The 27,868-nt window shown below is 58.3% G+C and overlaps 11 protein-coding genes across 11 annotated transcripts; 8 read left to right on the top strand and 3 right to left on the bottom strand.

Annotated features, from left to right (window-relative positions):
* Positions 1–25: 25 nt before the first annotated feature.
* SCHCODRAFT_02615290 (uncharacterized protein) lies at positions 26–3,677 on the top strand. The gene is made up of 10 exons (XM_003034392.2): positions 26–513; positions 569–2,277; positions 2,331–2,389; positions 2,446–2,516; positions 2,570–2,664; positions 2,721–2,801; positions 2,854–2,947; positions 2,999–3,079; positions 3,136–3,318; positions 3,385–3,677. The coding sequence occupies exons 1-10, from the start codon at positions 91–93 to the stop codon at positions 3,502–3,504; spliced, it is 2,916 nt and encodes a 971-aa protein (XP_003034438.1). The 5' UTR covers positions 26–90; the 3' UTR covers positions 3,505–3,677.
* Positions 3,678–3,718: 41 nt separating this feature from the next.
* On the top strand, positions 3,719–5,683 carry SCHCODRAFT_02615288 (NAD-dependent deacetylase sirtuin-2). The gene is made up of 8 exons (XM_003034391.2): positions 3,719–3,971; positions 4,022–4,031; positions 4,087–4,134; positions 4,191–4,198; positions 4,251–4,329; positions 4,389–4,705; positions 4,755–5,292; positions 5,341–5,683. The coding sequence occupies exons 1-8, from the start codon at positions 3,843–3,845 to the stop codon at positions 5,553–5,555; spliced, it is 1,344 nt and encodes a 447-aa protein (XP_003034437.2). The 5' UTR covers positions 3,719–3,842; the 3' UTR covers positions 5,556–5,683.
* An 881-nt stretch (positions 5,684–6,564) lies between these two features.
* Positions 6,565–7,010, top strand: SCHCODRAFT_02194484 (uncharacterized protein). Its single transcript, XM_050342036.1, has 2 exons — positions 6,565–6,582; positions 6,633–7,010. The coding sequence occupies exon 2, from the start codon at positions 6,707–6,709 to the stop codon at positions 6,968–6,970; it is 264 nt and encodes an 87-aa protein (XP_050201685.1). The 5' UTR covers positions 6,565–6,582; positions 6,633–6,706; the 3' UTR covers positions 6,971–7,010.
* Positions 7,011–7,325: 315 nt separating this feature from the next.
* SCHCODRAFT_02194478 (uncharacterized protein) lies at positions 7,326–7,895 on the top strand. The gene has a single exon (XM_050342035.1). The coding sequence runs from the start codon at positions 7,424–7,426 to the stop codon at positions 7,784–7,786; it is 363 nt and encodes a 120-aa protein (XP_050201684.1). The 5' UTR covers positions 7,326–7,423; the 3' UTR covers positions 7,787–7,895.
* A 343-nt stretch (positions 7,896–8,238) lies between these two features.
* Positions 8,239–9,275, top strand: SCHCODRAFT_02494023 (uncharacterized protein; the record flags this gene model as incomplete). The annotated part of the gene is made up of 6 exons (XM_050342995.1): positions 8,239–8,322; positions 8,416–8,582; positions 8,639–8,800; positions 8,841–8,985; positions 9,136–9,185; positions 9,242–9,275. Coding segments are annotated over 6 exons (642 nt in total), but the record flags the coding sequence as incomplete, so codon positions are not given.
* A 223-nt stretch (positions 9,276–9,498) lies between these two features.
* Positions 9,499–10,244, bottom strand: SCHCODRAFT_02194474 (uncharacterized protein). The gene has a single exon (XM_050342034.1). It carries the CDS (start codon positions 10,046–10,048, stop codon positions 9,587–9,589), a length of 462 nt encoding a protein of 153 aa, XP_050201682.1. The 5' UTR covers positions 10,049–10,244; the 3' UTR covers positions 9,499–9,586.
* Positions 10,245–10,356: 112 nt separating this feature from the next.
* Positions 10,357–14,768, top strand: SCHCODRAFT_02532730 (uncharacterized protein). Its single transcript, XM_003034390.3, has 4 exons — positions 10,357–10,551; positions 10,604–12,195; positions 12,646–12,748; positions 12,799–14,768. Exons 1-4 carry the CDS (start codon positions 10,468–10,470, stop codon positions 14,380–14,382), a joined length of 3,363 nt encoding a protein of 1,120 aa, XP_003034436.1. The 5' UTR covers positions 10,357–10,467; the 3' UTR covers positions 14,383–14,768.
* Positions 14,021–15,339, bottom strand: SCHCODRAFT_01150679 (uncharacterized protein; the record flags this gene model as incomplete). The annotated part of the gene is made up of 2 exons (XM_003033806.3): positions 14,021–15,019; positions 15,091–15,339. 2 exons carry the CDS (start codon positions 15,337–15,339, stop codon positions 14,432–14,434), a joined length of 837 nt encoding a protein of 278 aa, XP_003033852.1. The 3' UTR covers positions 14,021–14,431.
* A 1,101-nt stretch (positions 15,340–16,440) lies between these two features.
* SCHCODRAFT_01150677 (kinase-like protein) lies at positions 16,441–19,035 on the top strand. The gene is made up of 7 exons (XM_003034389.1): positions 16,441–16,794; positions 16,844–17,121; positions 17,173–17,407; positions 17,464–17,792; positions 17,849–18,348; positions 18,432–18,618; positions 18,701–19,035. Exons 1-7 carry the CDS (start codon positions 16,623–16,625, stop codon positions 18,752–18,754), a joined length of 1,755 nt encoding a protein of 584 aa, XP_003034435.1. The 5' UTR covers positions 16,441–16,622; the 3' UTR covers positions 18,755–19,035.
* Positions 19,036–19,301: 266 nt separating this feature from the next.
* On the top strand, positions 19,302–21,418 carry SCHCODRAFT_02615271 (uncharacterized protein). Its single transcript, XM_003034388.2, has 8 exons — positions 19,302–19,472; positions 19,526–19,570; positions 19,625–19,873; positions 19,990–20,230; positions 20,278–20,347; positions 20,400–20,556; positions 20,616–20,955; positions 21,009–21,418. The coding sequence occupies exons 1-8, from the start codon at positions 19,387–19,389 to the stop codon at positions 21,126–21,128; spliced, it is 1,308 nt and encodes a 435-aa protein (XP_003034434.1). The 5' UTR covers positions 19,302–19,386; the 3' UTR covers positions 21,129–21,418.
* A 106-nt stretch (positions 21,419–21,524) lies between these two features.
* Positions 21,525–27,705, bottom strand: SCHCODRAFT_02492355 (uncharacterized protein; the record flags this gene model as incomplete). Its single annotated transcript, XM_050342965.1, has 8 exons — positions 21,525–23,107; positions 23,165–23,487; positions 23,539–23,675; positions 23,735–23,754; positions 23,804–23,837; positions 24,186–26,463; positions 26,704–27,548; positions 27,598–27,705. The coding sequence occupies 8 exons, from the start codon at positions 27,703–27,705 to the stop codon at positions 21,525–21,527; spliced, it is 5,328 nt and encodes a 1,775-aa protein (XP_050201681.1).
* Between the last annotated feature and the right edge of the window lie 163 nt (positions 27,706–27,868).

Here is a 27,868-nt window from a genome sequence, read left to right as displayed (position 1 = left end):
AGACTTCTGTCTAGCAGACGTCTGACCACTGCCGACATCCTATCAACCCTGAATGAAGGGCATCCGCGCTCAAGCTTGCCTCCTCCCGCCATGAGGAAGTACGCGCTGCCCTTGCTGGTGCTCCTCTTACCTCCTCTGACCATCGCACGAACCTGCGAGAACTATGGGGTTCAGAACGGCTCGTCTTGTGCTTGTCCGGTCGGGTTTGGGGGCGACTCGTGCTCGGACATGGCGTGCGGGGGCACCATCTTCGACGGTGCTCAGAGATCTATAACGACCCATCGATCTGGCGCGTTCGCCAACTTGACCGCGTCGGACTGCTCTTGCGACGATGGGTGGACGGGGACTGGGTGCAACGTCTGCCAGACATCAAGTGCCTGCCAGGCTTGGGATGGATCCTCCTCATCCTCTTCATCTTCCCTTGGCGACACGACCTCCATCCAAGATAACACACTCGTGTGCAACACGGAACCCCGCGTCTACGCCTCCAGCCAGATGAGCTGTGACGTTAAGGTGCGCTTCCTCGTATTCACTACACACCCTGCTTCGTCCTCACGGTCTTCCGCAGAACCCCACCCTTCAGGCCATCTTCCCGCTGTCTTCTACATTGAACATCATGCGCACCCTAGACCCGTCGCTCTCCCCGCTTCCCAACGTCACCTCCTTCGGCGCGTCAATGTCGGTCTTCGCGCAACTCATATACGATGGAGTTGAGCCGTTCTACTGTACGGCAGACTCGTGCACGCAGGACTTCGACAACAGCACGAACACGGCGGACTGGAGTTGCCAGAACCTGCAATGTACTTGCCGCGCGAACACCAGTTTTTGCGGCGGGGTGTCCATTTCGGATATTACGCAGGTCATCAATGGGCTCAGCGGCGAGCTCGATATCGACTGCGAAACTCCGGATTCCTCGGGTCAAGCTGCGTGCTCCTTCAAGCAGAGCATGCTCACCAGTCTCTTTGGCGCAGATGGCTTATCGCTCAGCGGCTGCCGCTTCGGTGAATGCGTGCGGCAATATGTCATTGACAATGCCACCGATTCGTCTTCCACTGAAGATGATCCTGGGAGCTCGCTTAGCGCCGGGATCATCGCAGGACTGGCCGTTGTCGGCGCGCTCGTCGGGCTCGTCCTTTTGTTCATTGCACTCGGATGTCTCAAGCAGCGCCGAGCACGTCGCACAGGGCATGTCGACTTCGGCAATGGACGCGTAGGCATCGCATGGCGGAACCTCACCTACACAGTCGCTGGAGACAAGACCGTCCTCGACGATGTCACCGGCGCCGTCCGCCCCGGTCAAATTGTCGCCATCCTCGGCCCCAGCGGCGCCGGCAAGACCACCCTCGTCGAAATCCTCGCCGGCAAAAGCAAGTCCGGCGACATCACCGGCAGCGTCACCTACACCGGCACCCCCGACAGCACCCGCCGCCCCCGCATCGGCTTCGTCCCCCAGCAGGACGTCCTCCCCTCCATGCTCACCGTCCGCGAGGCCCTCCTCTTCGCCGCGCGCCTGCGCCTGCCCGAAGCCCTCCCGGACACCGACAAGGCCGCCCGCGTCGATGCGCTGATTGAGCGCCTCGGCCTGACCGGCGTCGCCGCCACCCGCATTGGCGGCGCGCGCACGCGCGGGATCTCGGGCGGCGAGATGCGCCGCGTGTCCATCGGGCTCGAGCTCGTCGGCTGCCCCGATGTACTCATCCTCGATGAGCCGACCAGCGGGCTGGATAGCGTGTCCGCGGCGCGCATCGCGAACGTCCTCCGGGATATCGCGCACGACCCGGCGCGCCCGACGGCGGTGGTGGCGAGCATACACCAGCCGAGCAGCCAGCTGTACCACGCGTTCGACGGGGTGGTGCTGTTGGCGCATGGGAATGCGCTGTATGCGGGGCATGGGAGATTTGGGCCGGTGAACTACTTTAGGGGGAGGGAGGGGGTGGGCGAGTATCCGGAGGGGTACAATGTGGCGGATTATCTGCTGGAGATTGCGAGTGACGCGCCGGCGGGGTTGTTCCAGAGGGGTGTCGCCTATCGGAAGGAGGGATCCTCGTTTGCGAGGGGTGCGTCGGCGTCGGACCAAGCGATCTCGGAGAAGACGAGCGCAGACGATGTGGAGATGCTCGCCAAGGGCCACAAGCATTCGCGCCAATGGAACTCGAGGTCGGCAGGAGGATGGAGACGTAGGTCGCCATCGTGGCCGACTTTGCGCGAGGATTATGCGACGACGTTCTTGACGCAGATCGAGGTTTTGTCGGGGCGGGAGTGGAAAATCTTGCGAAGGTGCCCAATCTTCATCGGCTGTTAAGTGCTTGCTGAACCACTGCCCTTTGCAGAGACAAGACCCTCTGCCTGGCTCACATCGGTATCGCCTCGGTGCTCGGCGTCTTTTGCGGTACGCCCACCGTGTCTACTATGCTGGACGGGTGTTAACTTGATTCCCCTCTTCAGGTGGTCTCTACTACCACACGGATCAAAGCATCGCAGGCTTCCAGTCTCGCGTCGGTTGCTTGTTCTTCGTGGTTCGTATCAACGTCCCTTCGTTCACACCATGGATCTGACTTCCCTCCTCCAGGGTGCCCTCATCGCGTTCTCCTCGCTTAGCGCGCTGTTCAATGTCGTCCAAGCGCGTGAGCTCTTTTTACGCGAGCGATCAAGTGGGTTTTACAGGTTGGTCCGCTCAGCTCGAAAGTATTGGGTAAAGATCAAGCTGACATTGTGGCCAGCCCGACTGCGTGGTTGGCGACGCGCATCTTGTTCGACGTCGTCCCACTGCGGCTATTGCCCACGATCATCGTCTCGACAATGTATGTGAAGCATGTCTTATCGTCTGTTGCTGCTGACGCGAGCGACGTACAGAACGTACTGGATGGCCGGCCTTGCGGACGATGCAGCTCATTTCTTCAAATATCTCTTCATCCTCGTCCTATATACGCTCGCCATCACGCTTTGGGTATGCCCTCGAAACCATGCCATTGACCGCGTTTATTCACCATCGCCGCAGAACTTCTTCCTCGGGACTCTATTCGAGAACGGCGGAGTTGCCATCCTTCTCTCAGCGCTGTCAGCGCTGTATCAAATGACAGTGAGTAATCAATCTATGGACATCTCTCAGACCTTTCGGTTGACTTTACCGTTCAGTTTGCCGGCTTCTTTGTCCACCTCACTTCTATACCGCCCGTTCTTCGTTGGCTGCAGTGGCTCTGCCCGCTGAAGTACTGCCTCGAAGCGCTCTCCGTCAACGAGGTCGGTGCTGGACTGATGATTGAGGACACGTTGGAGGGTGTGCCGGTGAATGTGTCCGCGAGCTTGATCATGGAGATGGTAAGCCTTTCCGAGGGTCTTTTGAGTATCCAATCGAACAGAGGCTGATCGTACTCTCAACATCAGCTCTTCGGCTTCAAGCAGAACGCGTACTATAGAGACGTGTTGCTTCTCTTTGCTTTCATCGCTGGGTTCGGGATCGCTGCGGTCATGGTGGTGTGGTTGAAGGTGCGAGAGAGGAGATGAAGAGAATATTGGGGGACGAACCTGTAGGAGGAATTTTCGGACTTTGTAGTATTCAATGGACTCGCTTCTGTGTATCATTACGGTCAAGAATATGTAGAATCCCAAGAGGGTAGACGAACATGCAACGAAGACTCGTAAGCGGACCGTTCGGGCGCGTACGAGTATGACGTCGACGTGAAGTGATGAAGGACTTGTCCAGATCAGTCATGTTACACTCGGACTCTACTGCAGCTTGCACTGCTTGCCAGCTTCGCTGTTTGCCACGTACCCAATATCCCTAGTACCCTCCTTCCCACTACAAACCTCAAGACCTGAGCTCTACCACAACTCTACCCACTATGAACCCCTCAAAGTCGCTCCGCGGAATCGGCGTCGATCGAGATGACTTCAAGATACTCCCCGAGCCCACTATGAAGGGCCTGGCGGAGTACATGAAGGGGAAGGACTGTCGGAAGGTTGTGCTTATGGTGCGTGAGCTATCCGAGTGCTGGAATGGGCGCTGACGATAGGACGCAAGTTAGGAGCTGGTCAGTATACTGGGCGGCTTGTTCGCGCCGGCGCGGTGACTGAGCAGGCATTCAGGCGTTAGTACGGCTGCTGGTATACCAGACTTCCGTTCTCCCAAGACTGGTGAGCTTCGTCGCCGCCTATGACAGTACGTCGTCAGTAGGGCTGACACTTCTCAGGTCTATACGTGAGCACGCTCCGGTCCGGCCAGACAGCACAACATTGACCGCCCCCCCCAGCACAATCTTGCGCGCCTTAACTTGCCGTACCCAGAAGCCGTCTTTGACATGACCTTCTTCCGCAAGAACCCAGAGCCCTGTACGCCCACCCCTCCCCCTTCAGCCATCTACCCTATCATCCTCACGCCCTACCCACAGTCTACTCCCTCGCCCAAGAGCTCTACCCCGGCAAGTACAAGCCCACACTCACGCACGCCTTCATCAACCTGCTCTACAAGAAGAACAAGCTGCAGATGTGCTTCACGCAGAACATCGACACGCTCGAGCGCATGGCGGGCGTGCCGGAGCACAAGATTATCGAGGCGCACGGGAGCTTTGCGACGCAGAAGTGCATCGAGTGCGGCAAGCCGTTCGATGGGAAGCTCATGAAGGAGTATGTCCATCGGGGACATGTGCCACGATGTTTGGATTGCGGCGGGCTCGTCAAGCCTGATATCGTGTTCTTCGGCGAGTCGGTGAGTCTTAATGATGCATAATACTACGCACCGACTGACACCCCACTAGCTCCCCCCAGCATTCTCCAAGTCCGTGCCCATGATACCCCTCGCCGACCTCCTCATCATCATCGGCACCTCCCTCACCGTGCACCCCTTCGCATCCCTCGCGAACATGCCCGGCGAGCTCTGCCCGCGCGTGCTCATCAACATGGAGCAGGTCGGCAACATCGGCCGCCGCAAGGACGACGTCGTGCTCCTCGGCGAGTGCGACAAGGTCGTGCGCGACCTCTGCCGTGAGCTCGGGTGGGAGGACGAGCTGATCGAGCTGTGGAAGGCGGTGCAGGGCGAGGAGGAGCCGGCGAATGATAAAGAGGCGGAGAAGGTGGGCCTGGAGAAGGCCGAGGCAGGGAGGAAGCATGCGGAGGAGGAGGCGAGGCGGATCGCGGAGAAGGCAGCAGCTGTGGAGGAGAAGCGGAGGGCTGTCGGGTCAACAGTTACGGAGCGGATATCAGAGAGGCAGGTGAAGGCGTCGCAGGAAGATGAGGTGGACAATCTTGCGGAAGCAATCAACAAGGAGCTGCATCTTGGGGGTGAGGTCGCGTCTGGTGAGTTTTCTGGAAGATTGACGGGGTCAATATTTGACGTAGCTATAGCATCACTCGCAGCCACTCTGGCCGAGAGTGAAGCTGCAGACGCGGCACTTGCGCCTCCACAAGACGAGCAATTTCATATCACCGGCATTCCAAGAGACGATGCGTCTGAAGCTGGCGAGGAACCGAGTGAGAGGATGGCGGAGAAGCCTCTCGATCTTGAAGAAGTTCGCAAGCACGAGGAGGACGGTGACAAAGCCCTCGAGCAGAGGCTGTAAGAGCTCGGTCACCGTAGTGTGTAGTAGTATGTAGCCCTGTACCGTATCACGTTGTATCTTAGCGACGAATGTGTGTACTTTATATTTCGCACTTGCCATAATTTGGGCGATGTAACGCTGACTCCCGACGACAGTCTGGCGATCCAGTACGCGACGGCCACCCAAATGTCCATCTTTAGCACAAAGGCCAGCCACGAAGCGCGTTGTCAGGTACATCTACCGAAGAAGCGCACCAGACAATGGCCATTGAGAGCGGCCATGATTCAAATAACCCCGAAGCGGAACCAAATTTCGCGGGGCCTGCCGCATTTGGTTCCGCTGGTGGAGGTCGAGGGTTGGCCTTGACCACCATGCCGCACCGCTTGACACTGCCCGCAGCTGGCCCCCGCGCCTTCTTTCAGGTTCTCTTCATTGATACGCAATCTGGCCCGGCGTTTGTGTCGCCTCGTGTTGGGTCAAAGACGGGGTCCCGTGACTAGCTCGTGTCTTCCATTGATCGGACCGGCGGGGTACAAAAGGCCAGGGTCCTCGCTTGATCCCCCATGTCCCTTCTTCCCTTCTGCCCCCATTACCTCCCCCGAGTGGTGGGCGCATCGTAGGGCGTGCCTCTCCCTCCCTTCATCTCTTCTTTCTTCCTCTTTGCGCTCTACTGTACACGAGTGGCTTGCGATCGTCGCGGTGGCCACCGCGCCCGACATCGTTCCCCGCTTCGTTTGCTCGTTACCGTCCTCGCTCCTCCTCATGTCCTCCGCCATCGTGTCTCTTACTATATCTTACCTACATGCCCCCTACTTACGACCCTCGCGCTGGCCTCGACATCGCTCCTTGACGCGTTCTCTTTCACGTCCGCCACTTTGTGGCGGATAGGCGCCGCACTCCCCTGGTCCCTTAAGGCCTTCGTCGACGAGTACTTGTGACAAAAAGTGGCTCTCAAGGTGCGTTGCAGCATTTCTGTGATCGTGCCTTGGCTCATAGATCCTGTAGCTCGTCGACGCCACTCGATCTTCGAATCCGGCTTTGTCACTAGGTGCGTCCCCACTCCCTTCCCCATCGTTCTCCGTACTGACAACATATCAGGCTCTTCGCGTCTGACTCTGCCTCTACGCTCTTACGGCTGCGCTTCTCCTCTCGTCGACGCCACCCCTTCGCGAATGAGACGTCATTCGACCACCGACCTCAAGCACGTCAAGTCCGATCGCACAGTCTCACCTACCTTTCGCTCATCGACGTCAAGCTCACTCAAGGCTCTCCGTCGACACTCCGACCCTCCGTCAACGTCCACAAGTCTCTCACAAGACCTCTCCCGACTTTCCTACCTTGTGGGAAAGGCCTGTCGGCTGGTCGTTTGCCTTTTCGATTCTCAAGTCGCGCCTTCGACCACGCGATCTACTTTCGACATCGAGACGAATTACTGACGCTGTCTAGGCCTCGCTTCGCTTCGATACCCGCAAGGCCGACCTTCGATTCGCTCTCCAGCTGCTCTACGCCGTCCTCTCGTCTCGCTCTCTCGCCGTCCTCTGGTCCTCCGATGGAGTAAGAGCAATATTCAAGACTCAACGCGCGTGCCTCAAGCGACTTGTGTGCCTCAAGACCCCCTTGGGATAGGTGCGCTGCTGGCGGGCGGTGCACCGGCGCCAGACCTCATCGTGGTCCAAGGGTGAACCTCACCTGGGTTGCGGGTGAGGGCCAACTGGCGTTCGAGCGCGGGAGTGAGTGTGAGGTGCGTATTGATCGCTGTTGTCTTTTTTGCCATTGTTGACCTCCTTTCGCAGAGTGATGCGTGATTGAGTAACCTTGTGGCGTGGCCGACTACAACAATCGGTCCATGGCGACTGTGCGCTGGGTGCAGCCTTGCCTTTCGACGTGTCATGCTGAGATTGAGATCGCGCACGAGTTACAGCTCTCGTCGCTGTCTACGTTCCCCTCATTGTAAGGGCCCGAGGTCTCTCGCGCCTTGTGAGCTAACGCCTCTAGCGCTTGAGCTAACGTGCGTGCCCCTTCTATTTCTCTTCCCTGATCATGCTGATAAACTTTCAGTGTCGCGCCTCCGCCGACGTCAACGTACCCTTGACGTGATAAGCTGCCTCGGTCTCCTCACCTTCTCGCCCTCGCCATTCGGCCTATCGTGCCCGACCTTCGACCGCTCGTGCTCATCAGTATCGCGCTCTCGGAGGTTCACGTCACGCGCTCGCTTGCCCCGTCATCGCCGGTCTCGCCGTCGTCGTGCTTGAGTCTCGTCATCGCATTCGGCTCTCGTCTTCTCGCACTGTTATATCCACCTTTCTCTACCACAAGGTCTCCCTGACGGGGAGACCGGGCCCGAAGGGCCTTCCCTTGGACTAGGTGTACTTCGTACACCGGCGCTAGGCCTCAACGTGGCCCAAGGGTGAACCTCTCGACTTTGTCGAGAGGGCCAACTGGCGTTCTCGCTCGAAGGCGTGAGCGTGAGGTATGTTCATTCATCTGTTCATGCTTCATCGTCGCTGATCGTCTTTCGCAGTGTGATGCGTGATTGAGTGAGCTTGAGGTGTACTCGAGCGCAACCGTTGGCGCTTGGCAAGAGTGTGCTGAGTGGCATTTGCCTTCTCATTCTCGCGTCACCCTGACCGACGCATTCATCGTATGAGTTGAACGTGCGTGTCACTTCTGTTTCCCTTTTGGACACATGCTCATCAGATTATAGTGTCGTGCTTCCGCCGACCTCAACGTGCTCTCGGGATTATCAGTTGTGGTGTCGCTCCTGAGTCGTCGCCGCGGCATGCTTGTCGTCCGCTAGGCTCGTGCTCTCGTCGTCTTGCTCTCGCTCTCCCAACATCGCTATCCCGGCCTTCATCGTGTCCGAGTCTTGTCATCTCATTAGGCTCTCATCCTCCTCCATCCCGTTCATCTTCTTCCTTCAAAAGGTCTCCCTAACGGGGAGACCGGGCCCAAAGGGCCTTCCCTTGGAATAGGGCGCGCGTCTTCGGCGGACCTTCAAGAGGCTGCCGTCGACCGTGTCCCGGCGCCAGGCCTCAACGCGGCCCAAGGGTGAACCCCACCAGCTTTGCGGGTGGGGGCCAACTGGCGTGTCTGACGATGCGTAGGAAGACCTCCTCAAGCAAACAACAAGGAGCAATACCACGTCGAGCGAACAGCAAGGAGCAAGAGGGCAGCAAGGAGAAAAAGGGAAGCAAGGAGCAAGAGCACCTCAAGACCGGAGTGAGAGCAAGGCGCAAGACCTCAACGTTCTCAAGACCGGTCGCGGAGTAAGAGCAAGTCGCAAAATTTCAAGACGCGTGCCTCAAGCTGTGTGCTTCAAGACTGCGTTCCTCAAGACCCCCTTGGAATAGGTGCCCCGCACCGGCGCCTGACCTCATCGCGGTCCAAGGGTGAACCTCCTCGAAAGGGGAGGGCCAACTGGCGTATTTTGACTACCGGCTTCTGGCGTGAGGTGCGCTCTTCCTTCGCTTCTCTACCTTCCGACGCTGACCGTCTTTGCAGGTTTTGGTTCGTACTTGAGTAAGCGTGAGCACGCCGTCACCGTCAAGCGCTTTGGCGATGGCTTCATTGAGAGTTACTTTCATTCGCGCGTTCAAGTCAGGCGACGTATCACTCCGTGAACGCAGAGTGCCGCGCGATGCTTGAGTTCTTGTGCGTACGCACTGTCTTCCCCTCGTGCTGCAATCAAGCTGATTCGATTTCCAAAGCGGTCGTGCTTCAGCCGACGCCAACGTCTCCTGAGTCCAGGTTGTGGGGAGGATGCCATGTCATTGAGATCTCGCGTGTCATCGTCGGCACCTGCTTCTGCAAGCGACTTGGCAAGTTGCTCAGGCGACTCTTCTACGCTCTAAGCCTGCATCGCTGAGTTCTAGCCCGCTTTGAGACGAAAGAATTCCGACCTTTCATTCGCCGCACGCGTTGCGCGCGGCATGCTTTTTGAGATTCATGTGCGTAACTGCTACCGTTCGTCTGAATCGTGCTGATTACTGGCCTGATTATAGTGTTCTTTTCCACGGCGTCAAACCATGTCAGGGCGCTGAGCAAGCAACCATTCAAGGTTCGCAGCAGCGAGCCAAAGTCTCTTCGTCAATCCTCTTCGCCGGCGCTTTTGCCGCGCGCTGTACTCGCGGCAAGCCTGTCATCGATTCCCCAGGCTGAGCCTCGCTCTCGGGCCGTCTTACATCTGTAGGCGGTCCCGCCATCCTTAGACCCACTGAGGTTTTCTTCTGGTCTCCCCTCAAGGGAGACCGGGCCACAACAGCCCATAGGTTGCGCTCTTGAGCGCGACCGGCGCCAGGCCTCATCGCGGCCCAAGGGTGAACCCCTCGACTTTGTCGAGGGGGCCAACTGGCGTGCCGCCTTTGGCTTTCTGTTCTCTGACAAGACGCATGCCTTCGGTATGCCTCCACTTGGAAAGATGAGTTTCGAATCTCGATGGAGATCAGGCGCATGAAGGGTGAGGTTGTACAGGTGGTGCACTCGCTATGTGCTCTTGGGCGTATGATGATGCCCATTCTTCCCAAATATGGGTCTAGAGGATGCAAGCTTCCCTCTTCCTAAGCCTCCTTGCCTCGGAAGATAGCGCGTCACAACAATTCTGGGATGAATCCTGTACTGGCTTGCGATCATTCGCTCTGTAACCTCTTATATTCTGCTTCAACTATGTCCTTAAATATCTTTCAATTGCCTCCAAACAATCGACATCCACGTACCCTGGTGTGAGAGCAACAGTTGAACCGTGACCAAACTGTGACGGTCATGTGCCCCCCTTTGTTCCGCTTTCGGAAGGAAGAACAACGAGTGTCCCAACTTGTCCTGGACCCCCATATGCGCACAATGGTATCCCCTTATCGAGACATAATAGGTATGTCTCGATATATAAAGATAGTTATATGGCTTATTGTCTCGCTTTTCCCTCGCTTATGCCAAGAGTATGTCCTGCAACGGCCGAGGTTCGCGTCGGTCTCCTGCGCAGACGCCGGGTCCTACCACCTCAGCCATCCTTCAACTTCAGACGGTGAGACTAACATGAATATTGGAAGCTCCATCTCTCTGACAGTCGCCAACAGCGCTGGAATGCATCGAGCAGAAGTCCCTCCAACCTGTATTCCTCGTCACAATCCGCGCCGCTGCATGCTATCGGATCCCACGACGCTCGCGCTCGTGCGGTCAACCCTCATGATGAGCTCTTGTGCTTTCCCGAGTCTACGTACCCCGCCTACCCCCCTGCGCTACAACCGCTCTCCCTCGACTCCTGGCGCCCAGGCTACGGAAATCCCGAGCTGTCACCCCTCACGATCGCCCTTTCCCCGCTGTCAAATGGCGATCATCTTGACTTCGTGAACGAGATGCCGCCCGAAATTTTGGCGGAGATATTCGTGCACACCCTGCCGCTGCGCGTGGACGATGCGAAGCCTAACCGTTGGTACGAACCTTTCGTCATCAGCCATGTCTGCCGTTATTGGAGAGACGTGGCAATAAACCTTCCGACTCTATGGCAGCGGCTCTCCTTGGCAGGATGTCCGAGCATGCACGACCACCGCCCCCTTGAACTCGCTCGCCTTTTCGCGGACAGATCACGCGGCATGGGTATGCTGTTCGAGTATAGCGATGATGAAGCATCCATCCTGCTCTGGCATGACCCCGAAGAACTCGTCCCCAATGGTCTTCCAATCACACCCGCGAACCAGCGATGCTACTGCGTTCTCGACTTCATCATCTCGCACATCGCGCAGATACGCGTGCTCGAACTCACCGTTGTACACGCATCGTGCCATCGGCTCGCATCCCTTCCACAAGGAGCAGCACCCGTATTGCGCGAGATCTCCGTCCAGTTTCTCGAGGGAGGAGAGGAAACACAGGCGCTCTCCCGCCTATACGCTACCTCGCCACAGCTGGCGCATTTTTCCAGAAGGAGCTATATGGAAATCTGCAGTATACCGCTCCCGATCGATGTGCCCTGGCAACGGCTCGTCAGCGCCCACATCGGCGACTCTCCTGTTCCCCACACCAAGTTCTTCGAGATCATGACTGTTGGACAATCGCTGACGCAGCTCGAGATCGTTCTCTGCTCTGACGCACATACACCCTTCAGGCCGCTGCAAACCCCCATCACCCAAAACAACCTGCGGACCCTCATTGTCTATGACGATGAACCGCTCGATGCTGTTCTGCAAAGCCTTCGACTCCCCTCACTCCGCGAAGTGAGACTGCGGCCGAAAACGAGCGATCCCCCTGTTTGGCCTTGCAACGATGCGAGGATTCTGCAACAATTCGTTCAGGCAACATCGGGAGGATTGCATGTCTTGGAACTGTCGGATGCGATTAGCCTGTCCGAAGGAGACCTGATAGCTCTGCTTCAGCTCCCGCAGGCAGCGTCGCTTACCACGCTGCAAATGTGCGGTCCGCTCATACAGGACGCGTTTTTTACTCTTCTGGATCCTACGTGCGGACCACCACTTGCACCTGACTTGACAAAATTGATTATCAGCCGTTGTGCTATCACTGACGGTATCATTGCGGACATGCTTGCCTCGCGTCAACAACATCACCATCCTCTGCGCTCTGTGCATATTGTTTACCACCCCTTATGTCAGGGTCGACATTCCAAGGATGTATCTGGTTTCCAATTTCTGAAGGAGCAATACGGCATGCGCATATGGTGGGCGTGATAGAGAAGTACATAAGATAGTTACATATATATACAACATCTTTACCTTACTTTGATATCTTTCCAATCATCCTACAGTCGCAGCCCAGGTGTACCCCGTGGCCGCCCTCAGCTGCTCCCGTAAGGCTGGGGCGCGATTAGCTTCGTGAAAAGAGTCGTTAGAGGTGATAGTGAACGTGCCCTCGGCTCCCTAGTCGGACATACGCATGAGGAAGACACACGCGTAAAGAGCGATAGAGGAGCAAAAGTTGAACTTTGACCAGACTGTGACGGTCATGCACGCGGCCTCTGTTCCGCTTTCGGAAAGTAGAACAACGCGTGTCCTAACTTGACCCGAACCCCCATATGCGCACAATGGTATCCCCTTATCTGGCCACAATGAATGTGCACCAATATATAAGGATAATCGCACGGATCGCTAGCTCCTTCTCCACCTCACAGGCCGCAAGGTATGTGCCACAACGGAACGGGCACACCCAATACGCGTCGACCTTCTGGGCAGGCGCCGGGCCCTATCACCTCAACCATTATGCAACTTCGGCCGGTAAGATGAAAATTAACACTGATAAATCTATTCCCTGACACTTTTTACAGCGCTGGGATGCGTCGAGTGAAAGGCCTTCTAGTTCGTACTCGCCACCTGCCTCCGCTCCGGATAACTTCTCGAGCTCCTCCGAGCCAACGTACCCCGTGTATCCATCTGTGCTACCACCTCTCTCCCGCGACCTCTGGCGCTTTGGATACGGCACTCCCGAGCTATCTCCCCTCACGATGTCCCTTTCCCCGAGGCCAGATGGTGTTCGCCTTGCCCTCATAAACGAGCTGCCGCCCGAGATCTTAGCGGAGATATTCATGCATGCACTGCCGCCTGGGCTGCAGGACGCCGCGCTTTACTCTCGCACTCAACCTCTCCTGATCAGCCATGTCTGTCACTACTGGAGAGACATCGCAATCAATCTTCCAAGTCTATGGCGTCAGTTCTTCCTACTTGGCTGTCCGAGTACGCACGATCACCGACATCTTGAACTCGCCCAGCTATACGTGGAAAGAGCGCGAGGCGCGGGACTACTCATCCGGTACGCTGATGCTGAAGCATACATTGTCACGCCGCGTGGCCGTCCCGTAGCTCAGGCGCCCCACCTTCTACGGGAGCGCGCGTTCGCAGAAGCGAGCGATCGCTGCTTCTGCGCCCTCGAGTTCCTCATCTCGCACATTGCGCAGATCTATGCACTCGAACTTGTAGTCGCGCAGGCCTCTGCCGTCCGGCTCTCGCGCATTGATCCTCACGCACCCAGCATGCTGAGCGAGCTCTCTCTGGAATTTCTGCAGGGTGGTCCAGGAGCTCAGGCTCTCTCGCGACTTCACAAATCTCTTCCGAAGCTCGCTCAGTTCACCTGGAGGAGCTTCCGAGGCGTGTGCGTCCTGTCGCCACCGATAGACCTTCCCTGCGAGCAGCTTGTCGACGTCTACATCGGGGATACATCTATCACAAACAGCGCATTTCTGGGACTCATGTCCAGCGGGCAGCGTCTCAGAAGCGTCTATGTTCGCCTATGCCCCGATGTCCAGCCATTGTCCCCGCTACAGTCTCGTATCCACCAGGACGAACTGAGAAGCCTCAGCATCCGCGGCAAGGACTCCCTTGACGGTATTCTCGGACGCCTTCAGCTGCCTTCCCTCCGGGAGCTGATACTAGATTCGCTTCCGAACCACAGGCCTGCTTGGCCATGCAACGATGCGCAGACACTGCATGCGTTCATTGCGGCGACTTCCGTGGGGCTGGAGACGCTTAAACTATCGCCGGCCGACAATCATTCTGAAGCGGACCTCCTAGCTTTGCTGCAGCTCCCCCAAATGGCCACGCTGACCTGGCTGATGGTCGATGGACCGCTCATCCAGGACGCATTTTTCACTCGTATGGATCCTGCATATGGGCCGCCGCTGGCGCCTGTCTTGGAGAAATTGATCATTCACCACTGTATTTGCGCGACCACAGACGGCACTGTCGCAGGCATGATAGCCTCCCGTAAACGATACCAGTACCCTCTCAAGATCGTGCATATCGACTTCGCCAGATACCAAGATGGCTTACACCGCAAGGATGCTTCTGAGTTTCGCGTATTAGAGAAACAATATGGCATGAAAATACGGTACCTGGGGTGGCGGGCTTATTCCTGATATAAATCACTCGTCCTACTGTGTGCCTACCTGAGTCTAGTGTACTACATCATATCACAGCTGCGGTCCAATTGGAACTCGCCTCCAACTGCTCTTGTAACCCTTGGGCGCGGGCGTCTCGGTACCACGAATCGTTGGAATAAATTATGATGTTGCCTGGCTTGCGATCTTGAGCCATGTCTTCCAGGAACTGGCAGTATCCATCCTCATCCTCGCACAGCGCCGAGGTGGAAGTATAGGAAACGAGGATCTCCTCCAGTTCCAATGCCTCCAGATCGTCGAATATACTCCCGATGGGCGTCCGAACGTCTTCAATGATCAACTCCCGGAGATTGTTGACGTTGATATCAACCCTGCACCTCGCCTTCTTAGTATCCTGTACGATCGAGGAGAACACCGCTCGCTCTAACTTCGTCGCTTGATACAGGATGAGGTGCAGGTCGTTGATCGTGATGGGGCACGTCACCGTCAAGGACCGGATAGCCTCCCAAGGAGCGAGCACGGGAAGAACACAGATGCCACTCCCAAAGGACTCGTTGCCGCTCAACTCGACGTGTCCGTCTTTGAAGGACGAGCCGCGACTTGCCGTTGCTGAGCGCGGTGCCGAAGACGAGGACTGGGCCACGACATTGTGGGCCTTATTCTTGGCGTCAGCGGCGCTTGGAGAGAAGGCGCATCCGCGTCGGCAGTGGATGGATGGCAAGCTACTTCTGCAACGAGTTGCGCAGGCACGGCATCGGACGTAGCGGGCGGGGGAGCTGAGTCCTGCGGCACAGCCGACAGATGACAGGCCGCTTTCGATGTTGCGGGAAGGCGGGCGGACGAAGCAGTAGTCGAAGCAGATGGTCCTTGCTGCTCTAGCTGTGACTGACGAGCGAGCTGAGACGCAATTATGGACAGAATATGCTCTGGCAAATTCGTAGGTACAACTTGCGTAGGCACCGACGATGCGAGCATGGAGGTGACGGGGCCTGCATTTCCTGACACGGGGGAAACGTCTGGGAGCGGAATAGTCGACAGCCTGGGCGCGAACAGAATTTGTGGTGACGGGCGATAGGGCGCAAATCGGTCAGCGCATTGCTGTGAGGATGGCGCGCGGGGAGAAAGACGAGACCGTTGATTCGTCTGATACATCGCAGCGGAAGACAGTACGGCGGAGGTGATCAAAGACTGTATTGCAGGGTCTTCGAAGCGTAGCGTGAGTCGTCAGAACTTGTTGAATATGGAATAGGTGGAGGAAATCGGTGCGATTTGCGGGGGGCGGAATGAGATAAGATGCATATTGTGCCCGCTGTCCTATAAGTTATAAAGCGCGTGTACGGCTTGCCACAATACAAAGCATACCTTATTGTGATCGAGAGAGGAGCAGGGCCAGCGGTCTGACCGCCTGGCTTCCGCGCAATTGTCGCTCAACTTACCTATTGTTGAGCCTGGTCTAGCGAGCTATCAAATGGTCTTACCAGACGCGGTGCATGCACAGCCCGAGTCCACATCGAGATCGACCGATGCCACATGCGTCCCTCGTTGTAAGTTGAGCCCCACAAGAACCTGGTCAGCGTTGTCTGCGAAATATATACATGGCGTGAGCGTCTACGGCATTTGCATAATAATTTTACATTGCCATCATTGGATTCGAACGAACTCAGAACGGCAGTTTGTGAGTGCTTGCACCAGTCGAACTCTTGAAGCCATCAGCGAGCGACAACCAGTACAGACATTTCCAAGGCAAGTAAAAGACCCCAGGAAATGATGAGGAAAGCTCACCGGCATATACGTTAGCACCGGCGCAGCAAGCACTCCCGAGCACGAGTGACGGTAGATCGTTTCGTTGTGACTGAGTGCGATGTCAAACAGTTTCGGCGTTCAAGGTTCAGACAAGCTTGTAGAGTTGCGGGACGAACAGATGCACCGAGAGACCTATTCAAAGTGGCGCCAACGAGAAGGTGGAGATGAAAGTTTGGGACGAGAAGTTGGTGAACTGTGACCGTGACGGCGCACGGCCACGTGCCACGACGCGGTGGATGGCAGTCTCGTGGTCGGATGTTGTTCGCGGGTTCTCGTGTACACTCACCTCCACCACCTCCTGCGTTCCCGCCCAATTTGGCGCTGCTCCCACCTCACACCCACTGCGCGGGCACCCCTTCTTTGCGTTACCCATCCCAACACCACACAAATCCGGCCGAAAACTAGTTTCGCGCCTACGAGATCCCCCATCGGCGTGCGATTGATAAGCGCCGGATATGCTTTCTCTCGACGAGGGTAGCGCGTACTCGGAGTCGACGGGCGAGTCCGAAGGCTCGTGGCCAGAGTCGTCGGGATCGGCGAGCCAGCTCGACGAGCAGGACGACGATCAAATCCCATACTATCTCGGACATTACTACCTCCAGGATCTGCTTGGGTCGGGGTATTCAGGTGCGGGCCAACCCCTGCGAATAAGCGCCCGACTGATTTTCCTCGCCAGGTTCCATCTACCGCGCCGTGCACGTCCACAACGGCAAGACCGTCGCGCTCAAGGTACAGGACGTCCACCATGAGTGCCCTACCAATCGATACGAGCGCGCCTTCTACCCCCTCCTCCAGGGCGGCGTCGGCATGCCCACTATGTGGGAAGCCGGCGTCCAGGGCAAGTGGGACTACCTGGCCATTGACCTCCTCGGGCCCAGCTTGGACCAGCTCTACCGCAAGCACGGCAAGGGCGTCATGGACCTTCGCAGTGTCATCTCCATTGCCATTCAGCTGGTGCGCGTTGCTCGACCTATCCCCTCGCTGATTGTGCTGAGATGTGCTTAGATCAGCCGTCTGGAGCTTATGCACGCACGCGGGGTGCTGCATCGGGATATTCAGCTCGGCAACTGTACAATTGGGCTCCCGCCATTCGAGAAGACCATCTACATGATCGACTTCGGGTTCTCCAAGCTCTACATCGACCCAGTCACGCGGCGGCACATTCCTGACAGCAAGAAGCCGCGAGATTTCATCGGCAACTACTGGTTCAGCTCCGTCGCCGTGCACTGTCGCGGAAAGGGTGGGCGGCACAACATGCTACGTATTACTCCACTTTACTCATCGTCTTGCCTGCAGTTCCCTCTCGCCGCGACGACATGGAGGCTGCTGCGCTCATGCTCATCCACCTCCTCACGCCCAACGGGCTCTCGTGGACACGCAATGGAGTTCCGAAGACTGATGAAGCGCACGACCGATTGAAGCGGGAAAAGAAGAACGCTCGTCCAGAGGATCTATGCCGCGGGCTGCCGAGCGAGTTCGAGGAGTTTTTGCGATACTGCAGGAGACTCAACTTCATGGACCGCCCCGACTACCAGAGGTGGAAGGACGAGTTCGCAGCCCTGGCGGAGGAGCAAGGGTTCGGTGACTGTTCCCAATTCGAATGGCCGCCGAGGGTGCTGGAGAAGGTATACTATTCCGAACTTCCTCATCTCGCGCGACGGTCGACTGACGATGTTGACAGCCCTCACCACGCGTCATCACGACCCCGAAGCGCAGTCTCGCACCGCCGCCTTCGGAGGAGTTGAACGAGATTCTGCGCGGGCTGCAGAACCTCAACCTCGCCCCGCCTGACCGGGAGGTGCTCGGAGACCGGAAGAACATCCAGCGGGCGGCAAGGCAAGCGGAGAAGAAGTCGAGCTTGGCGTCGTCGGACGCGAAGAAGAACTCCAACATGGCGCCGTCGAACACGATGGTGCCGTCGGACAACGCCAACTCGGACGTCGTGTACATCAAGCGACAGTCACCTGCGGTCGGCGCGGCGAAGAAGGCAGACCTCATTCGACAGCTCAGGGTCCGAGTGTCGAGCGCGGCGACGAATGAGGCGCTGGCGGAGATCGTGGCGGGCTTCGTGGAGGCGCTACAGTGCAATAGCTCGAAGACGTTGACGAATGCGGCGACGGACTTTTTGGACGCGTTGCAAAAGCAGTTGGCGCAGCCGTCAGTGTTTGAGGTGCCGGTGAGGTGAGTGTTGTTCGGCATTTGGTCGATCGATGGATGAGGTGGTGGTGGGAACGAGGGAAGAGCAGGAGCTGATAGGAGTGCAGAACGTCCCAGAACTCGCGCGCGAGCGTCATGCGCACGCGGTCGAGGGAGGAGTCGCAGGCCAAGCTGGGCATATTGGCGCGGCTGAAGCATGATGTGCGGACGGCGCGCAACAACGCTGCTCTCGCTGCGATGGTGGACGACTTTTCCAAGGCAACGAACAAGACGTCGGGGAAGACGATTACCAAAGTGGGTTTTTGCCATCACGAGATTGTCCCCCTCCTCGACTGCGTCGTGCTTCATGAGCTGTCTTGCTGACCGTACTCTGCAGGACGGCTTCGCGTTCCTGGAGGGCCTGTCCCAGCGTCTGAAAGAGATGCGGTAGTAGTGAAGAACATACAGAAGAAGACTAGCGGTAAAGTACAATCTTGTTGCCTCATACATACACACACATCTACGCTATATTATCTACTCCATATTGTCACTGCGCATTGGACGATCTTCCTGGTTCCTTTTCTTGTTGATGGGGAGCTTTCTCCCCTTCCGTCTACGTACTTGTCTGTGTATTTCCCGTAGTGTACTGTAATTCATCCGCGCGGCCGGATGTTCGATATCGTGGATGTATCGTCGATATCAAGGAGGCATCGGTCCTCCGTGTTCTCCGCGTCGGTGAAGAGTCGCTCGGCGCTCAGGAACCCCAACCCGCCGCCCCCATAGAGAAAATTGTGCAGGGTTGTGGGCGTCGTGCACGTCGTAGAGATGCAGGCGCCGACCTCCTCCGCGGCTCGACTAATCTAGATGGTCGTAAGGCGGTGGCGCGACTGTCGAGATGATGACGGCGGCGGAGCAGTTGATGCCCCAAGGCGGGGAGCGGCGGATGCCGAGCCAATAAAAACCCCAAGGATATTGCATTTTGCTCCAGCGCTGGGCTTGCTTCTCGCGGCCACCCTCTCCTTTCTCTCCCTTTTCTTTTTAGACGGATCTCGTTGGGTCCCTCGGGTTGCTGGAGAGCCCGCCATGTCGTCGGAGAAGTTCTTAACCGTGGACCAGTCCACCTACTGTGTGCCCGACATCTCCGTCAAGGAGCTGTTGGGGTGCATTCCGTGCGTGTTGCGCAGTGCGGGAGATGAAGGGCGGCGAGGCTGACGTCCTGCAGGGCCCATTGCCACCAGCGGTCGGCGCTCAGGTCGTCGTTGTACATGTGAGTACTACTGCCGCCTAGGCGAGAGGGAAACGAACTGATCGTCGGCGTTAGCGTGCAAGACGTGGCCATCATCGCGCTTGTCTACAAGGCTGCGACCTACGCCGATGGGCTCCTCAACACGGTCACTCTGCCCCACCCTCTCCTGTACCCCGCTGCCCGTCTCGCTATCTGGGCGCTGTACGGCTTCTGGGTCGGCCTGTTCGCTACCGGCCTCTGGGTCGTCGCGCACGAGTGCGGTCACCAGGCGTTCTCCACCTCCAAGACGATCAACAACACCGTAGGCTGGTTCCTCCACTCAGGGTACGTCTCCCCTGTCAATTTTCACCGCGACGCGTCGTGCATGTGAATGCCCTGGACGTTGGGGTTCACGTGTGAGGCGCGGTGGAGCGAACTGAATTGCTGATGCCGTACACCAGGCTCGGCGTCCCGTATCAAGCCTGGCGCATCACGCACGCGAACCACCACGCCCACACCGGCCACATGACCCAGGACCAGGTCTTCGTCCCCAGCACCCGCTCTGAGCGCAACCTCCCGCCTCTCAACGCGGAGAAGGAGGACTTGCTCGGGTCGCGCGTGTCTGAGGAGATCGCACGCGAGTTCTGGGAGGCGCTCGGCGACTCACCCATCTCCGCTATGTGGGGATCGATGAGCTACCTGGTAGGAGGATCACTCTAAAGTGACAGCCGATTTCTGACAGCACGCAGCTTGGTGGCTGGCCTTCGTACATCATCAGGAACGCCTCGGGCCAGAAGAGGTACCCTAAGGGCACCAGCCGTACGTTTGCGAGTTCGCTGTCAACGATTTCGCAATGCTAATCATCGCGCAGACTTCAACCCCAACTCTCCCATGTTCAGGAAGGACCACTACAACCAGATCATGATCTCCAACGCTGGTGTCCTCATCTGGGCGACCGTCATCGGCACCTGGATCTACCAGCGCGGCTTCGCTGAGGTCTTCCGCCTCTACCTCGTCCCGTACCTCTGGTGAGTTGCGAGCGGTGCCCCAAGAAAACGATCGATCACGTGCTAATCACGCCTCCCAGGGTCAACCACTGGCTCGTCCTCATCACCTTCCTCCAGCACACCGACCCGCTTCTGCCCCACTACCGGGCGCCTGAGTTTACCTTCCCCCGCGGTGCCCTCTCGACCATGGACCGTAACCTGCTTGGCGACTGCGGTGCGCTCATGGGCTGGATCGGCGCCTTCGCGACGCACGGCATCTCCGAGACGCACGTTGCCCACCACGTCGCGAGCAAGATCCCGCACTACCACGCCTGGGAGGCCAGCGCGGCGATCAAGAAGAAGGTCGCGCAGTACGGTCTTACGCTCGAGGGTGCGCCGGGCGGCTGGCGCGAGGTCTACCGCGTGTACAAGGAGTGCAAGGTGAGATTCATTCTTCTGCCTGGGATGTACGTCTTTTCTGACAGCGTGTGCAGTTCGTCGAGGATGAGGGCGATGTTGTGTTCTACAAGAACGCCCAGGGTCTCGCCCGGTGCCGGCCCGTCTTCCACGACAGCACTGTCAGCGACTCTGGTGTCGAGATGGAGTCCAAGTAGACGAGTCGACTGTGAACGCGTTTGAAGCCCCGACCTAGACTTCGACGTTACGATGAACGATGAGTAGACTTTTGCCTTGTTTGCAGATTGGGTGGGTTGCGCGTTGCAGATTACGAGGGTCTCCTTTGGCAGGGGGGTTGTGCTTTCTTGCTGAAGGGGATCACGTTTCGTTATAAAGTCACTAATTGTATGAGTATGCGTAGAGGGCGTCGTAGAGTGGATGCTCCTGGCGTGCACGTACATGTAGAAAAAAGCCTAGCGCTCAATTGATGCATTGTTCTCCACTGAAAGCTTGGTGTGATTGTCCATTATTCCAAGAATGCATGGGGTATGTATACATTTTGATCTACTTCTAGTCCATTATCAGCAACCATTGCCCTCTGCTACCTACCTACCTCACGCCTTATCGCAAATCTCCAACACCTTCCTCCCCACCCTCTCCACCAGCCCATCATAGTCCAAATTCTGCCCGCGTATGAACAGCCCGCAATGCGCCGCCACCTCATCGTCCACGCCCGCGATCGGCACGCTCTCCCAGTGCTCCGCGCCGCCGAGGATCTGCCCCAGGCCCGTGGGCAGCACGACGAAGTGGTAGGACTTGTCGCGCTTGCTCTCTTTCCCTTGTTTGTCGCGTTTTGCCAACTCCTTCTGCTGCTTGGCGAGCTGCTTCTGTTCTGCCTCACGCTGTTTGGTGAGCTCCTTTTCGCGTTTGGCGCGTTCCTTTTCCTGTTCCTGATCCTCTTTTGCGCGAGCTTTCTCCTGCCTGACGCGCTCCTTCTCTCTCGCCTGCTCCTCCTTCGCGCGCGCCTTCCCCTCTTTCTCGGCGGCTTTCGCAACCTCCTTCTCCGCCTTCTGTCGTGCTTTCTCTTCCTTTTTGCGCGCTTTGGCGTCGGCGGGGTCCAACGAAGTGTCTGCTAGGGGTGGATCTGGCGGTTGAGAGGTTCCAAGCTTCGTATCGTTTTCTCCAGGCTCCACTCCGTTCTCCACGCTCTCTGACGCCTCACTCGGTGGGATGACTTCGAAGCTTTCTTCGTCCACGCTGTCTTTCTCGTCATCATCGAGGGGTGGATATGCGGCCAGTGGTGGATCGTCGTTACTACTGGACTCGGCCGCAGGCGCTGGTCGCCGGGGCGGCAAGGGCGGCGTCGGTGATGCTGACCGCCTAGATGGTAAGGGTGGTATGGACGATGTTGATTTAGAGGACGAGTGTCTAGGTGGCAAGAGCGGGGGTATGGGTGATGAGCGTCTTGGAGGTAATGGTGGAGGCCGTTCGGTCAAAGGTATGGGTGACGGAGTTCTGGACATGTTCGGCGAGCCGCAGGGAGTGACGAAGGGGCTGTCGTTCGAGGATATGGTCGAGGCAGCAGAGTAGCCGGCTTTGGAGAGGGTATCGAGGGATAGTTCCGCGGTGCCTTTACCAAGCAACGCGAGGTCGTTGTCGACGACATCTTGTCGCCGATCTAGCGCGGGGTTGGAATGCAATGAAGCAGAATTACTCGATGCCGAGGGCGACAACGACGGCCGCTCCGAACCCGATCCTGGTGAAGACCCCCTCGACGCCTTCGGCACCGTCTCCGTCCAGTAATTCACCCACTGCCCGTTCCACGCCACAAGCTGCCTGTACCGCTTCGTCAACCCCGGCGGGTCGAACATGCACGCGCCGAACTGGAAGTGGTCGATGAGCCACGTCTTGCCTGCGCCGAAGGGGTCGGCGCGGTGCTTGCGCGCCCAGCGGACGAGGGGTTCATCGGCCTTTGAGGCGATGAAGCCGTCGGCTTGGGCGAGGAGGCCGCCGGCGCGCTCGGCGAAGGAGGTGGAGGAGGAGTGGAGGGAGGAGGTGGAGGAGGAGCGGATGGAGCTTTCGTAGGATGGGGGGAAGGGGGACATTTCGGCGCGGGTGGGGCCGAGGAGGTTGGGACTCGGTGGTGAAGGCGAGCGAGATGGGGAGGGAAGGTTGAGGGAGGAGGCGGAATAGCGTTCTGAGGGGAAATAGCTATAATTAGACAGTTCAGTGAGGGTGAACAGGAAGAGCTTACCAGCCATATTGCGTTTGTACGACTCCCAGTCGTCCGTGACGCGTCCGTCGACCATATGTACATCCGGATGCTGGTCATTGAGCTGAGTCTCCGTCTTCTTGTCGTCGTCCTTCGCGAACAATGAGGCGAGACCGGTGATAACGACATGCGGGTGCATTCCGAGGAAGGGCACATCGAACGCGATCATGCCAATGATACGGGACGGGCGCGCCCCGGGGTACGATTGGGGGTTATTCGACGCGTGCGTCGCCGCCTCAGCTGCGAGCAGACCGCCCATCGAGTGTGCCATTAGGATAACATATCCAGGAGGTTGCGTGTTGAGCCTGCAGCGCTCTTGTTTAGTTACAGGCCTTCTATAGTGGTGTAGTACGCACCATTCCAAGAAGTTCTTCGTGCAGGTCGAGATGGGCTTCACGCTCTTGTACGTCGGGTATAAGCTGCTTTGCACCGTGTATCTCGAGTTGGGGGGTATTACACGGCTCAAGTGTTGCTGGAGATCCGTTGGGAAAGACTTCAAGGGACGCGTAAGCGGCTAGAGTATCACCTCGATTGCTCAGTGTCCCCACGCACTTGAAAGGTCGTCTCGTCACCTGTTTCCTTCTTGAGCTCGTCTTTGCCCTTGGAGTAAGTCCAACGTACCATTGAAGCCATGGATGTAGATCAAATGTATCAACTTGGGTTCTTGGGAGGCCATGGTAGGAAGCAAAAGTTGTAGCGCTGTGAGGAGGCTGTGGGCCTCGAGATGGTGGTAGGCGCCGAGGACCGAGGCGCGCCGGCCCGGAGATCCTGATCAGCCCGGGTGATAGGCAGTTTGTGGCAACCCCGGTGGCAAATATGACTGAAGAGCTCTCAAACCAGCCTCAAACACTAAGTGCTCTTGTGCATGAGATAGTATTGTGGTATTGAATTATAGATTACCGTTAAACAAGCTAATCCTAGTCCATATCCAAGCATCAACCCTTCCCCATCATTCGACATCATCCTCATCCTCCGTCGACGAATCCGCTTCCGACGCGCTCACCGTCTCGGCCTCGCTTTCCAACTCCGAGTCTGACTCGGGAGGCGGCATAGGCGGCCTCGGCGTCGTCGACACCCTCCTCGGCGACGGCGTTCCGGGCAGCGGCGATCCCCCCACACCCCTCCCCCTCAGCCCCACGCCGAGCATGTACATCGCCGACAATGTACGCGCCCGCGGCGCCGCCTGCCCATGCTCCTCCGCCGCCCGCGTATCCTGCATAACAAAGGCCGGCATCGGCACGCGCAGGCCCAAGTTCCCAAGCCCACCAAGCTGCTTGAGCGACGGCGTGCGCCGCAGACTGGGCGTCGTCATGACGTGCCCGAAGGTGGGCGATGCAGTTGGGCGCTGCACGCCATGCAGAGCGCCCACCGCGCCCTGCACCGCGCTGATGTCGTGCTGCACGTCCGCGAGCTTGCGCGCGAGGGTCGTGGTAGAGGCGCTGGGCCCGTCGTCCGAAGTAAAGGCGGTGATCTGCGCTGCCGTGTCGGCGAGGGTGGGCCGCTGGTCGCCTGGGATGCCGGCGGTGGGTGCGAGAGCACCAGGGAGGGTCAAAAGAGCACTGAGTCCGCGGACCGCGAGAGCATCGTCCGCTGCCCGGATCTCCAGTTCAACGCGGGCATCCTCCGCGTAGTCATCGATGCGCTGGATGGCCGCAGCAAGGGACGACGGGTTGTAGGGTAGCGACGAAGGACCGGACGACGACGTGAAGGAAGCCACGTCCTGCTTGAGGCCCTGCAGCGCAGCATGGCAATCGCGGAACTCCGCCTGCATCCTGTCGTATCGGTGCGTAACCCGCGAGAGACGGGAAAAAAGATCCTCGACCTCAGCGGAGGGCAGCGAGGCGGAGTTGGCGGATGAGGAGGCAGCGTGCGGAGAAGACGCGGCCACACCGGCGGACGACAAAGCAGCATGGGCGGAAGACGAGGTGACATCGGCAGAAGGGAAGGCAACGGGGGCTTGGGAGGAAACCCGAGGTCCGGCGGAGTTGACGAAAGGCAGGGTGATGTCGGTAGAAGGTGCTATCAAATCCTTGGGTAGCGACGGAATAGCTTCATCTGGAGGAGTAAGCGGAACTGGTCCGGGGATCTGCGCATTCGCCCTTTCAGGCTGACCTGTCGGCGTAGACGGCGCGGAGTTCTGCAAAGCATCGGCACCGCCGCTGAAAAGGGGACCAGTCGGGAACGCGACAGCGATGGGCGTCGGCGCGATCATGTTCAAGGTGGGTATCGGCGGGGTATCATCCTTCTGGGTATTCTCCAACTTACCCTTCTGGGTATCATTGAGTAGGGCACCCTTAGCATCCTCGCTAGACGCAGGCAGCGAGATCTGCGACGTCTGTGGTGTCCTCTCGTGCTCTTGTTCGTGGGTTGGTGACACTTCATTAGAAGCTTGTGATGCGTCCCTCGGCGCTTGCAAGTCGGGCGCTATGATAGCATCGGCCCCAACGCCTCGGGAGCTAGCCCCGTCGTGGTCGACAGGCCCTGATAGTGGCGGCGCGGGCGGAGCCACCTCGGTTGGTGAGGGTCCAGGTGTAGTCTGTTCCGCTTCGGGAGCTGCAGGTGTATCTGAAGCAACAGAAGTAGATGGCAGCCCAGGTACAGGCGGCAGGATCGCCGACGCCAGCGCCACTGAAGGTAATATCGCTGAAGCGATGCCTGTCGGCGTCGACGCCTCACCCGGCAGGGCCATGTCCAAAGACAGAGGCGTAATTAAGCTCGGCGACGCTGAGTCGCCGCCCTGTAGACCCAGAGCGGAGGACGTGGTCGGTAGGAGTGTTTCGAGCTGGATGCGGCGCGTCGTCTCTGCCTGCAGCTCCTCGACTAGGCTGTCGACTGCGTGCTGGGCGGCCAGGATGCGTTGGACGGAGCCCGCAGACATCTCGCCCTCGTGCACGTCTTGCTTTCTACCATCCAGCTGCTCTACCAGCCCCTGCGCATCCTCCAACAACCGCGACAGCACCTCCACGCCAGTCTCACCCCTCCGCATGCTCTCGCCCACATTCTGCACCAGTCTTACCAGGTGACCGCGAATTACCTCCTGCTGCGCAATAATCTGCATCCTCAGCGCTACCTCCCGCCTCCTTCCGAATGCCTCCCGCATCGCATCGCGCCCAAGTTCATCTAGTGCGTCCCGCAGGCGCGACGCGGTGGTCTCGGCGGCGCGCCGCTGGTGGGAGGCGGAGGCCAGCTGCGCGGAGAGCGTATCGACGGTGGTTTGGTGCCGGGTCTTCAGCGCGGCGAGGGCGCGCTGGAGGGTGTCGGTGGAGGACTGGGAGAATTTCCTGAAAGAGACGAAGAATAGAGTCAGGTTAGCAAATATAGAAGGGAGAATAAAACTTTGAGTCTGATCGGATGCACCGGAACTCGGGGTTCAGACCCTGGAACTCCTGCAAGGTAAGTACCAGGCAAGTTCAGACTGGAGCCCGAGCTGGGCGCCTTGGGGTGGTCTACCAGGGTGAATTTTCCCTGGAACTCGAGTTCCAGTGCACGCGATCAGACTCTAAGGGAAGTATGTCACGCACATGTATCGCGAGACCATCTTCGCTGCCGACGCGTCGTCTAACCGGTGGCGCTCGAGGTCGTGTCGTGCGCGTGCGAGGGCTTCGCGATCGTTTGCGGCGTTCTGCTTCTCGGCTTGCAGCTTGGTCTCCGAGATGGCGAGCTCGCCATGTAGCCGGGCGATCTCCGCCTCTAGCCGCTGGATCTCGCCAGAGAACTCGGAGAGCAGCTTCTTCAGGCCCATCTTGCCCTCGTGCAGGCTGCTAGTCAGACTCCGCGACGAGCCGGAGCTTTGCAGGGATAGTTGGGAAGACGAGGGATCGTTGGGGCTGCTGGCGGGCGAGCCGGGAGTGGAGGGTGTGCGCGGGGTGGAGGGGCGGTAGAGGGGGTTGGAGGCGCGGCCTTCCATGGTGCGGACGAGGCTGGCGTACTCGTTCACGACGAGATCGGACATGCGCGCTTGCTCCTGTGCCTCGCGCAGCTGGAGCTGCAGATCGCGCTCGCGCACCTTTCCTTCCTCTTCCCGTCCTCGAGCACTCGACGCGAGCGCGTACGCGCCCTCCTCCGCCAGCTTCGCGCGCGCGGCCTCGCTCATCGCGTGCGCGAGCTCCGTCGTGCGCGTCAAGAGCGTTTCCTCGGTAGCAGTCAGCTTGTCGGACAGACGGCGTAGGGAGATAGTGAGCTGCTGTGCTTGCAGGGCGGAGGGGTGGGTGCTAGGCGACGCGTCTGGGTGGGGAGTCGCGCGCAGCATCTCGACTTCGTTGCGTAGGAGGTCATTGTCGTGCTGCAGATGCTGCATCCGCTCATGGTCGTTGATCGACTCGAGGGAGTGCCGCTGTAGTTTGATGGCTGCATCGTGCGCTTCATCCTTTGGACATCGGTGAGCAGGATGGGTGCGTTGGCGCGTATGCACTCACTTGAAAGCGCGCAAGTGCCGATCTCAAGCTCTTGAGTTCCAGGGAGAGTGGGTGATTAGGATCGATGATGTGCGCATCATAGCCCGAGGACACAGAGGCGGCGGACATAGCGCCCTCAAGGGCGGAGAACAAGGTGGGAGAACAATGGTCGAGTTCCCATGTCACACTTTGGCGCTGTTCGCACGCTCTTCCCTCCCACCGCGATGTGCGCGAAGGTTCAACTCCTCCAAGTCCGATAGCATGCATCGACGAGGTACACCGCCCACGGGGT

The sequence above is a fragment of the Schizophyllum commune genome (genome assembly GCF_000143185.2).
Source record: "Schizophyllum commune H4-8 unplaced genomic scaffold SCHCOscaffold_3, whole genome shotgun sequence".
Lineage (NCBI taxonomy): Eukaryota > Fungi > Basidiomycota > Agaricomycetes > Agaricales > Schizophyllaceae > Schizophyllum > Schizophyllum commune.
This window is presented reverse-complemented; position numbering and strand designations above follow the sequence as displayed.

Bases quoted from the DNA above. Each gene is read 5' to 3' on its own strand.
- SCHCODRAFT_02615290 (XM_003034392.2), top strand. From the start codon at position 91: ATGAGGAAGTACGCGCTGCCCTTGCTGGTGCTCCTCTTACCTCCTCTG. The intron at 2,278-2,330 runs GTGCCCAATCTT...TGCCCTTTGCAG, and splicing joins GAGTGGAAAATCTTGCGAAG to AGACAAGACCCTCTGCCTGG. The intron at 2,390-2,445 runs GTACGCCCACCG...TCCCCTCTTCAG, and splicing joins GGTGCTCGGCGTCTTTTGCG to GTGGTCTCTACTACCACACG.
- SCHCODRAFT_02615288 (XM_003034391.2), top strand. From the start codon at position 3,843: ATGAACCCCTCAAAGTCGCTCCGCGGAATCGGCGTCGATCGAGATGAC. The intron at 4,330-4,388 runs GTACGCCCACCC...CCCTACCCACAG, and splicing joins CCGCAAGAACCCAGAGCCCT to TCTACTCCCTCGCCCAAGAG. The intron at 4,706-4,754 runs GTGAGTCTTAAT...ACACCCCACTAG, and splicing joins TCGTGTTCTTCGGCGAGTCG to CTCCCCCCAGCATTCTCCAA.
- SCHCODRAFT_02194484 (XM_050342036.1), top strand. From the start codon at position 6,707: ATGAGACGTCATTCGACCACCGACCTCAAGCACGTCAAGTCCGATCGC.
- SCHCODRAFT_02194478 (XM_050342035.1), top strand. From the start codon at position 7,424: ATGCTGAGATTGAGATCGCGCACGAGTTACAGCTCTCGTCGCTGTCTA.
- SCHCODRAFT_02194474 (XM_050342034.1), bottom strand. From the start codon at position 10,048: ATGGGCATCATCATACGCCCAAGAGCACATAGCGAGTGCACCACCTGT.
- SCHCODRAFT_02532730 (XM_003034390.3), top strand. From the start codon at position 10,468: ATGTCCTGCAACGGCCGAGGTTCGCGTCGGTCTCCTGCGCAGACGCCG. The intron at 10,552-10,603 runs GTGAGACTAACA...AGTCGCCAACAG, and splicing joins CCATCCTTCAACTTCAGACG to CGCTGGAATGCATCGAGCAG. The intron at 12,749-12,798 runs GTAAGATGAAAA...CACTTTTTACAG, and splicing joins CCATTATGCAACTTCGGCCG to CGCTGGGATGCGTCGAGTGA.
- SCHCODRAFT_01150677 (XM_003034389.1), top strand. From the start codon at position 16,623: ATGCTTTCTCTCGACGAGGGTAGCGCGTACTCGGAGTCGACGGGCGAG. The intron at 18,349-18,431 runs GTGAGTGTTGTT...ATAGGAGTGCAG, and splicing joins GTGTTTGAGGTGCCGGTGAG to AACGTCCCAGAACTCGCGCG. The intron at 18,619-18,700 runs GTGGGTTTTTGC...CGTACTCTGCAG, and splicing joins CGGGGAAGACGATTACCAAA to GACGGCTTCGCGTTCCTGGA.
- SCHCODRAFT_02615271 (XM_003034388.2), top strand. From the start codon at position 19,387: ATGTCGTCGGAGAAGTTCTTAACCGTGGACCAGTCCACCTACTGTGTG. The intron at 19,473-19,525 runs GTGCGTGTTGCG...GACGTCCTGCAG, and splicing joins GAGCTGTTGGGGTGCATTCC to GGCCCATTGCCACCAGCGGT. The intron at 20,956-21,008 runs GTGAGATTCATT...CAGCGTGTGCAG, and splicing joins GCGTGTACAAGGAGTGCAAG to TTCGTCGAGGATGAGGGCGA.